Below are 9,879 nucleotides of genomic sequence, written 5' to 3' on the forward strand. Positions count from 1 at the left end.
AAGTTACCTAACAAAAGAATGAGAAGCAGAATTAGAGTTAAGATTCTAGAAGATAATGGACTGCCTCAAAATTGTGAAGAAAAATAAAGTTCAAACTAGAATCCCAATGAACCAAACTAAATTTGAAAAAAATGAAGGCATATAAAATAAATGTTAAGATCTTAAACCAAGATTTGAGGATTTGGCTCTAGTAAAGTGAGGAAATATCCCCCAAGAAAGAAAAAACATGGGATGCAGGAAACAGTGCACCCAACCCAAGAGAGCAACAGAGAGAATCCCCACAATGGCAGCCATGAAAAAAATCTAGAGCACAACTAGTCTGGACCAGAAAAAGAAAAAGAAAGAAAAAACAAAAGGTTCCAAAGAGTGGTGTTTGAGGAAAAAGGAAGATTAACAAACTAGACAGTTTAAGACAGTTTAAGACACCAGAAAAATTTACAGATAAGACAAAGGCAGAGAAAACATGAAAAAGTGTTAGAAATTTTAAGGGAAAAAAGTGTTACAAGAAAGGAACTGTAATCATGGTTCTATCCAGCACAGCAGACGATAATATTTACTTGGTCAAGATCATATAAAAGCTGCTTATTAATCTTCAACCTTTAGAATCAACTATAAACAAGACAGATAATTATGGCTAAGAAGAGAATATTAAATGTTTTCAAAATTTAAAACAGAAAAGCAATGTGAAAATGACAAAAATTGAGCAGTGGAAGGAGGAAGAGAAACCAAGGCAAAGGAAGGGAGTTTAATAATACTTGCCTTACGAGGTGGAGGAATAAAGTCCAAAACTGATGGGATATGAAAAAAGGTTTAAGTTTAAAGTTAAGGAACTAACCAGTAGAAAACCCAAAAACTGGAAAGGGGAAAAGAAAAGAAATGTAGGGCATAAGTTAACTGAATCTTTATCACAGCATAATCTTTATGTCTTTATACAGCAAAATGTCTAAAGTGAGTAAATCAAATAGTAGTATAAGGGCTTCCCTGGTGGCGCAGTGGTTGAGCGTCCGCCTGCTGATGCAGGGGACACGGGTTCGTGCCCCGGTCCGGGAAGATCCCACATGCCGGGGAGCGGCTGGGCCCGTGAGCCATGGCTGCTGAGCCTGCGCGTCCGGAGCCTGTGCTCGCAACGGAAGAGGCCACAACGGTGACGAGGCCCGCGTAAAGCAAAAAAAAAAAAAATAGTAGTATAAAAGTATCACTTAGCATTATGGAGACAATGAGCAGAACAAAGGAATATAACACTTAAAAATAAAATAATTCCCTCTCAAAGCAGGACTCAGGAGGCCTGAGGACTGTAGCTGTTCATTTAAATCCTTCTGTTTCTATACTTTGATATTTTTGGTCAACTACATGCATTACCCCACTAAAGGAAATTTTTAAGTGTTTAGCGTAAGTGAAAAATATGCTTAAAAATAAGGCAGTGAGACTAAAAAAGGCATTTTTGGTAGCTGAGTGATACAGATTACTTTTTAAAGTTTTTTAATATTTAAATTTTCTACAATGAGTGTATCATATATCTATCTTTATTAATAAAAGTTTAAATGAGAGCTGAAGTTGAAACTATTTTTTCAGAGCTTGGCTACATAAAGGAGAGAGGGCTACAAACATCTGGATAAGGATACAAGGTTAAGGTGAATGGCTTTTTCTGTTTTTAAGTATGAAAAGTCTTGACCATGTTTCTAATATGAAAGGAGGATATCAAAAGATAACTGAAAACACAAGTCAGAGAAATTGAATCTTTAAGGGAAAGACTAGTCTTGAATCAAAGAAGGTACATTTCTTTTCATGTCAGTTTGGATACATTTATAGTTAAGTTGGTAGATGTGAAGATAGGAAGTTGAAGCAGTTCATGGTGGGTTTTTTGTTGTTTTTTTTAACATCTTTATTGGAGTATAATTGCTTTACAATGTTGTGTTAGTTTCTGCTGCATAACAAAGTTAATCAGCTGTATGTATACATACATCACCATATCCCCTCCCTCTTGCGTCTCCCTCCCACCCTCACTATCCCACCCTTCTAGGTGGTCACAAAGCATGGAGCTGATCTCCCTGTGCTGGTCTCCCTGTGTTATGCAGCTGCTTCCCACAAGCTATCTATTTTACACTTGGTAGTGTATATATGTCAATGCTACTCTCTCACTTTGTCCCAGCTTACCCTTCCCCCTCCCCGTGTCCTCAAGTCCATTCTCTACGTCTGCGTCTTTATTCCTGTCCTGAAGCAGTTCATGTTTGAGAGCCTCAAATTTTTTCCAAGAAGAGACAAAAATCTGCTTAAGGAGAGAAGCCAGGAATGCTAAACACCCTGCAATGCATAAAACCACCCTAACTCCCTAAAGAAAGAGTAGACTGAAGAAGCAGGTCTCAACGGTACCTGGGGATCTATGAGCTCTACAAAGTCCTAGCTAGTTTCAAAATAATATTAAGACATTATGTGCCTTTTTCACTCATTCTCCCAGAATTGTAGAGTGGAATTTTCCAGGGACTAAATGATATGTGATGATTTCACTCTTAAGATTAATGGGGTGTGCACATATGTATTCTCATTTTTTAATTCTTAGGGTCCTCAAGAATTAAGACTGTAAAGGGGTCCTAAGACCAAAAAATTTGAGAATCAAATTTGAGAATCACTGCACTAGTGAATTCTGTAAGGATATTCTAAATTTTTAATCTTTGCAAATAACCACTTTTTGTTTGTTCCTCTCTAATGAACAGCAATAAAACTCTTGAAACAAAAAAACTGAAAAACATCATATTCTGCAGGCTGTTTTTGAAAAAGAAAAATCTAAGAGATGAATTTAGACATAAAGTGGAAAAGACTGAAAAAATAGAAAACAGGACATTCAGGAGAAACTTGACTTGGGGAAGGATTTTATCCCCCTTGACAATTCTCATCAACCTAAAGGAAAAAGAATGCCCATTGTTTTCATTATAATCTAGAAACTTATTTTAGTTTCAGAAAGTTCCTAGAAGGTCATTTACTTCCTAGCTAATGAAAAAAAAAAAATCCCTCCTTATAATATCCCTAAATAAGATGATCATCTAGCCTCTGTTTAAACGCTTCCCTGAAAGGAGAATTCTCTATCTCACAACACCTAAATGCAATTTTATAAAACATTTAACAGGTTCACAAGGTTCCCAGACTACAAAGTTCCATTAACTACTTTATTAACCACTTATTTAAAAGATTTTAAATGAGTGTGATGGAAATACTACTAAAATATTTTTCTTTTTCATTTCAAGTATGAAAAACATGCCTATTATTAGTCTTTCCTTTGTATAGCTCTTAGTAATGTTTTAATAAGAAGTGGTAAGTTTCTAAACTTGACCCTAGAACAAAATTTAGTACTTCTTAACCCTGGCTGCAAAACAAAATCAAGTGGGAAAAAATTTTAAACACAAACGTATATAAAAGCCTGTACCAAATCTCTCAAATCAGAATCTCTAGGGTATGAGTTCTAAGAAACTGGTCTTGTTAGTTTTGGTTTGTTTTTCGGTTTTTTATTGATAGCTCTATGGGTGCTTATCTTAGATCAATTAGATCTATCAGCACTGGTCATCCCAAAACACCAAGGGCCAGTATTTTCAAATTCTAACAAAATATGGTTTTAAAAAATTCAACATCTGGTTCAATAACACTTCTAAATATATTATACTCAACAGCGTACATGGCAGTTTACGCTGTACATGTCTGAAGTCAATAATTATGAACAGGGCAAAATAATTTATTCATTCAGTATTAGACATACTCATCATCTAGAGAGGAAAGTTGTAGAAGATGTTTTTAGTGCATAGGTTTCATTACAGGTATACCTGATTCTCTTGTTCTATACAACAACTCTTCTGGGAAAAGATTCTGGAAAATAATACTAACCAATTACACTGCACCTAGAGTTTATAAAGTGCTTTCTCCTTTATTTTCCTTCTTGACCCTCCCAACAATCCTGTGAGTAACACATGTGGGTAACATCCCCATTTTACAGGTAAAGAAACTAAAACTGCTGCGGATCTAGCAGATTAAACAAAGACCCCAATCTTCTGAGTATACATTCAGTACTTTCCAGTAGACACCTGTGTCTTTCCACTCCACCCCCCACTACAACTTAAAAAAATTGTGGGAGCTTTTCCTGCAATGTAAACTTCACTAGTAAGGGTAGAGAAAAACAAACGCGCATCTTTAGTTTGTTTTTAGAACCTGACTGACCGAAACCAAACCAATTTGACCTGTTCTTGCTACGCCTGCTTTGGTCCACTTTTGTCCCCCTAACTTTTATTTTTTAATCAAACATTTTAGTTTGTGATAATTGTAGATTTATATGCAGTTGTAAGAAATAATAAATTCCATGTAACTCTTACCAAGTGGAAGCATCTTTCATTTAGCATTTTATACTACAGAATAATATCACAACCAAAAATATTTGATACCAATATTTCCATCATCACAAGGATCCCTCACATTGCCCTGTGCCCTTAATTTTTAAATCCTCATCTTAGGCAACATTTGGAAGTAAATACTCATTAAGTCCCTACTCAGCTTTATCCATTCAAAATAAGAGAACTGTCTTCATAAGCCATTAAAAAAAACCTCATGTTACACGAAGTACTGGTTAGGATTGTCATCACATAATGTAAGATTCTTAAGCCACTACTACAATATCCTTTGCATAATGGGATTTTTCAAGCTAAGACTGCAGTTCTAGTTTCATGAAACAAAAATTTTAACAGATATGCATACTGAATGATTCCATTATATAAAGTTCTATTCAAAATTAAAGTGAACAGTAACTAGGGAGAGGGAAGACTGAGAAAGGCTACATGTGAGCTTCCTAGAGAGAAGTATTCTACACCATGATAGGCTTATGAGAAACACAGTTATATCCATTTTTCAGAACCGTACTGGAGGGCTTCCCTGGTGGCGCAGTGGTTGAGAGTCCACCTGCCGATGAAGGTGACACGGGTTCGTGCCCCGGTCCGGGAGCATCCCACATGCCGCGGAGTGGCTGGGCCCGTGAGCCATGGCCGCGGAGCCTGCGCTCCACAACGGGAGAGGCCACATCAGTGAGAGGCCCGCGTACCGCAAAAAAAAAAAAAAAAAAAAAAAAGTACTGGAATTAGGCAATGGTTTCTTAGATATGACATCAAAAACACAAGCAAAAAAAGAAAAAGGGATAAATTAAACTTCATCAAAATTAAAAACTTCTGTGCTTCAAAGGACATCATCCGCCAAAAAAAAAAAAAAAGACGGGGGCTTCCCTGGTGGCGCAGTGGTTGAGAGTCCGCCTGCCGATGCAGGGGACACGGGTTTGTGCCCCGGTCTGGGAGGATCCCACATGCCGCGGAGCTCCTGCGCCCATGAGCCACGGCCGCTGAGCCTGCGCGTCCGGAGCCTGTGCTCCGCAACGGGAGAGGCCACAGTGAGAGGCCCGCGTACTGCCAAAAAAAAAAAAAAAAACAAAGGACACCATCAAGTGAAAAGACAACCCACAGGAGAAAATAATTGCACATCATACATCTGATGAGGGACTTGTATCCAAAATATACAAAGAATGCTTACAACTCTCAGTAAAAAGAGAAATAATCCATTTTTTTTTTAAATAGGCAAAGGACCTGAATAGACAGTTCTTCAAAGAAGGTACACAACAGGTCAATAACTACAAAACATGCTCAACAACATTACCCATCGGGGTAATGTAAATCAAAACCACGAGGAGATACCACTGCACACCCACTAGGATGATTATGATCAAAAAGACAGACAAGTACAAGCAAGGATGTGGAGAAACTGTAACCCTCATAGTTGCTGGTGAGGCTGTAAAAGGGTGCAGGGTCTTTGGAAAATGGCTTGACATTTCCTCAAAACATTAAACACAGAGGTATCACCTGACCCAGCAATTCCACTCCTAGCTACATACCCAAGAGAAATGGAAGCACGTGTCCATACAAACCCTGTACATGTTATGTTTATAGTAGCATTATTCATAATAGCCAAAAAGTGGGGAAAAAACAATGTCAATCAACTGATGAATGAATAAACAAAATGTAGTACATACAATGAAATCTATTTTAGCCATAAAAAGGAAGTACTGATATGTGCTACAACATGGATATACTCTGAAAACATTACGCTAGGTGAAAGAAGCCAAACACAAAAGGCCACAAAAATGTATGAGTCCATTCATATGAAATGTCCAAGACAGACAAATATAAACACAAAAAGTAGATTAGTGGTTGGCCCAGGTAGGGAGGAATGGAGAGTGACTACTAATGGATACAGACTTTCATTCTGGAGTAATAAAATGCTCTGAAATTAGATAATGGTGACGGTTGTGCAACTCTGAATATACTAAAAATCACTGAATTATAACTTAAAAGGGTATATACATGTGAGTTATGTATATATAAATATAATACATGCATTATATCTCAATTAAACTATTATTAAAAGTGTAGAGTTAAGATCTTCAAGATGTGTAAATTTTCCCTCAAAAAACTTTAAAAAATAATAAAAACAAAGGAGTGGGGGGGTAGAAGTACAGATGAAACAAGCATGGATACAAAACAGTTCATTATACTTCTATTCACTTTGTATGTGTTTGAAATTTTTTGAGTAAAAATAACAAAATAAATTTTTTAAAATAACAAGGTAAACTAATTTTCCTAAAATCCATTTTTGTTGTTTTTGACAAAGGAAAAAGAAACTTACATCTTAAAAAGACCAGAGACATTGATACCTTCACTATTCTTTTGCAATGTTATATGAAAACAGAGAAATGACAGAAGACGTGATGCATGGCAAAAATGAAGATTACTTCATCTTAAAAATGTACAAAGAGAACTTGACTCTCCCTAGTTCAAAGATAGTTCTGAATCTCCTTAGTTCAAAGACAGTTCCTTAGTTCCTGTGGTTTCCATGGTTGATGGGTGTGACAGTGCCTAATAAATGGATGCAATACTGTGCTGTCCAATACAGCAGCCACATATGGCCATTTAAATTTTAGTTTTAATGAAATAAATTCAATTATCAGCCTCACCAGTTACATTTCTAGCGTTCAACACCACATTGGCCCATGGCTATCATACTGGATACAGCAGATATAGATAACTGCCATCATTGCAGAAAGTTCTATTGGACAACACTACTCGAATACATAAAAAACAGGCAAAGAGAAACTACCATATTCCAATTTAGGATTGCTATACTGTATTTTGCTGCAAGAAACAAATCTTGAAGAACACGGGAAACCAAGCATAAAAATATCAACCAAGGAGTATCATTCACGGAAGTTTAGACTAACTAAAGCTGCAATTAAATTTTACTTTCAGAACCACCAAGCTACAGATGTTGGCCATGGCAACTGCTCAGAGGCAAATTTCCCCATCTGTTAAAATAGATTATCACTATACTGCCAGTTTCCTAAAGTCAGATGTAAAGATTATGCTGAAATACAAATAAAGCAAATTATCCTTTCAGTCAAAGATCTAATGAAAAGGTATATTTATAATCCATGACATCAAAGAACTTATGACCCACAGCAAAATACAAAGGATAAAATTCCTTTCCTAACTGAGCTTTGAGGTAACAGGCATAATTAAAAGCATAATTAAATATATTTTGTTTCATCTAGAAAAAAAGTTTAACCAGATGATTTCTATACTTCTAGTTCTAAAATTGTGTGTGCATTTCATCATGATAGGTATAGATTTCCGTTAATGCCCATTGACATGAATATGCAGTTATCAGGAAACAGGTGCACTCTTAATTCAAATACTTCAGAATATTTTTAGCACTTAAAAAAAATGAAGGCGAGCAAATTTAAAATATGAATTCAAATAGATTTTTATATTAGGAACCTAAAAAAAAAGTTTCACCTTGTATTCCCTTTGCAAGCTATCACTACAAATGCTTGGAGTGTGAATAACATTCCAAATATCAAGAATAGAAAAGACATTTAAAATCAGCTCTTTCCTTGCCAAAACTACTGGGCACTTACAGCTGTTCGTCAAAATGGCTCCATTTAAAGCATTTCAAACCTCTGAAAAGGTCACTCAATAATTTAAGTACATTTTATTTTACCCACATTAAATACTTTTAAATTCACTGTCTTTGCAATCCACTGCTCAAAAAAGAAATTCTCAAGGGAGAATGAAAACATGGAAATTGAAACCAGCCTATAGGCAAAGTGTACAGAAGGGTCACCTGGAATCAATCTGAAGGAGAAAGTTACTACTACCGGAGCATCTGGAGTCAAATTAAATCAGGCACTATTTACATATTTCTAGTTCTATACTGACCTCACATGGTGCTTTCTTACGTTATACACAGGTCTACCTAGGTTTATATATTTGAATTAGTAAATGGGTTCTATCTTTAACCAAAGTTCAATGTTTTAAAGAATAGAATAGCATTCCATATCCCTTTACCCATTGTTCAGGAACCCTCACAGTTCGTCAAATCACCCCGATAAATCCATCTGTTCCCTCTAGCTGCTTCCAAAGAAAAATTCTAGCAACCAAGGACGCCAGACTGTAAAACACATAGTTAAGAGTTCTGGCACTATTAAAACATGTTAAGAAATCTTGGCAAATTAGTTAAAATCCCTTCAACCGTGAGTACCTCAGTTGTAAAAATGAATACAATACTACAAATCTACATCCAAGCAGGCATACGAGTTAGATTTAATTAAACAGAAAACTGTCTCAAATTTTTGGTGGGCTCCGAATATAAGGTACCTCTCCCCCATCTCACACTTTCCCTTCCACTTCTTCCCCTTAAGCTTTCAGGGTTTGCTCTCACGTTCTACTTAGTGTTCCCCTTATCCTCCTACTCCATCCTGCCCTTCTACTCTACCCCCATACTCCAATTCCATACAATTCCACCACCCTCCCGTTTCATGCTGCTACTTCCCTTTGCGGCCCCTAAGGTCCCAGGCAACCCCTGCACTCTGGTCCCCCTCATCTCCCTCAGTCCCCATTTCCTCACGGCTCCTCCCTTCGGTTCCCCACCCCCTCATCACCAGGTTCATCCTGCCCCTCCAACCGTCTCCCGCCCCCAGGTTCCTTCCTGCCCCTCCAAACACAGCTTCCCCGTCTCAACGTTTCATCTTGTTCCTCCAACCGACTTCCCCAACGCCCTGCTCGCTCCTTTAGTCCCTATTTTCTCCAACACCCAACTGACTGCCCCTTTCCATCCATTCTTTTCGACATATGCAAGGCACCCCCATACGTACACTGGAGCCCCCACCCCCACCTCGAGCCTCCATCTTTCCCTTTTATACTTGCTTCCTTTCTTCCTCCTCCCCACCCCCTCCACCTCCTCCGGAAGAGCCTGGTTCCCAGGCCAAGGTCTCTCACCTCATTCGGTCACTTCAGTGGTGCCAACCGCTTCATACAGGAAAAAACAACCAATCACGACCCCGTGGGCGCTTCCCCTGCGAGTCCGAGCACTTACCGGGCACCCGCCCCACCAGGCACCCCGCACATACACACGCACAAACCGAGGACCTGGGGACGAAGGTTGGGGGGGGAGAGAGTGAGCGTTCTTACACCGGCCTCAAACACAGCCCACTTCACTACAACCCTTCGCCATTTTGGTTTCCCGCGGACTGCCGGTGCATTCTGGGAGCGCAGAGAGACTCCGGGACCGAATGGCAGCTCTCCAGAGCCGCGAGGGGGCGGAGACTGTGTGGTAAGCGCGGAAGAACACCGTGCCCTGCGTCCGCGGCAGGGACTGAACAAAGAAGGACTCTTTAACTTTGCGGTGGGGCTAAGTCCTTCCGCCGCCGGCGCTAACACAATAGTGAACGCTGAGCTTGGGACCCTAGGCTGTACTGCTGCTGTTTGTGTTGCAGAGGGAAGATCGTGTCCAACTTTCACGCTGCATGTT

The 9,879-nt window shown here is 38.7% G+C and overlaps 1 protein-coding gene across 2 annotated transcripts in view; it reads right to left on the reverse strand.

The window, feature by feature from the left end:
* Positions 1–9,636, reverse strand: part of MTF2 (metal response element binding transcription factor 2) — an 85,820-nt gene extending 76,184 nt beyond the window's left edge. Inside the window, exon 1 of one of the 2 annotated variants that reach the window (XM_004263029.3) lies at positions 9,348–9,636. In XM_004263029.3, coding sequence (XP_004263077.1) covers positions 9,348–9,352 — 5 coding nt within the window. In that variant the 5' untranslated portion in view covers positions 9,353–9,636. The remainder of the gene's footprint in view (positions 1–9,347) is intronic. The other variant, XM_004263032.3, reaches the window with a different exon arrangement.
* Positions 9,637–9,879: the final 243 nt, after the last annotated feature.

Source organism: Orcinus orca, chromosome 1 (genome assembly GCF_937001465.1).
Source record: "Orcinus orca chromosome 1, mOrcOrc1.1, whole genome shotgun sequence".
Taxonomy (NCBI): domain Eukaryota; kingdom Metazoa; phylum Chordata; class Mammalia; order Artiodactyla; family Delphinidae; genus Orcinus; species Orcinus orca.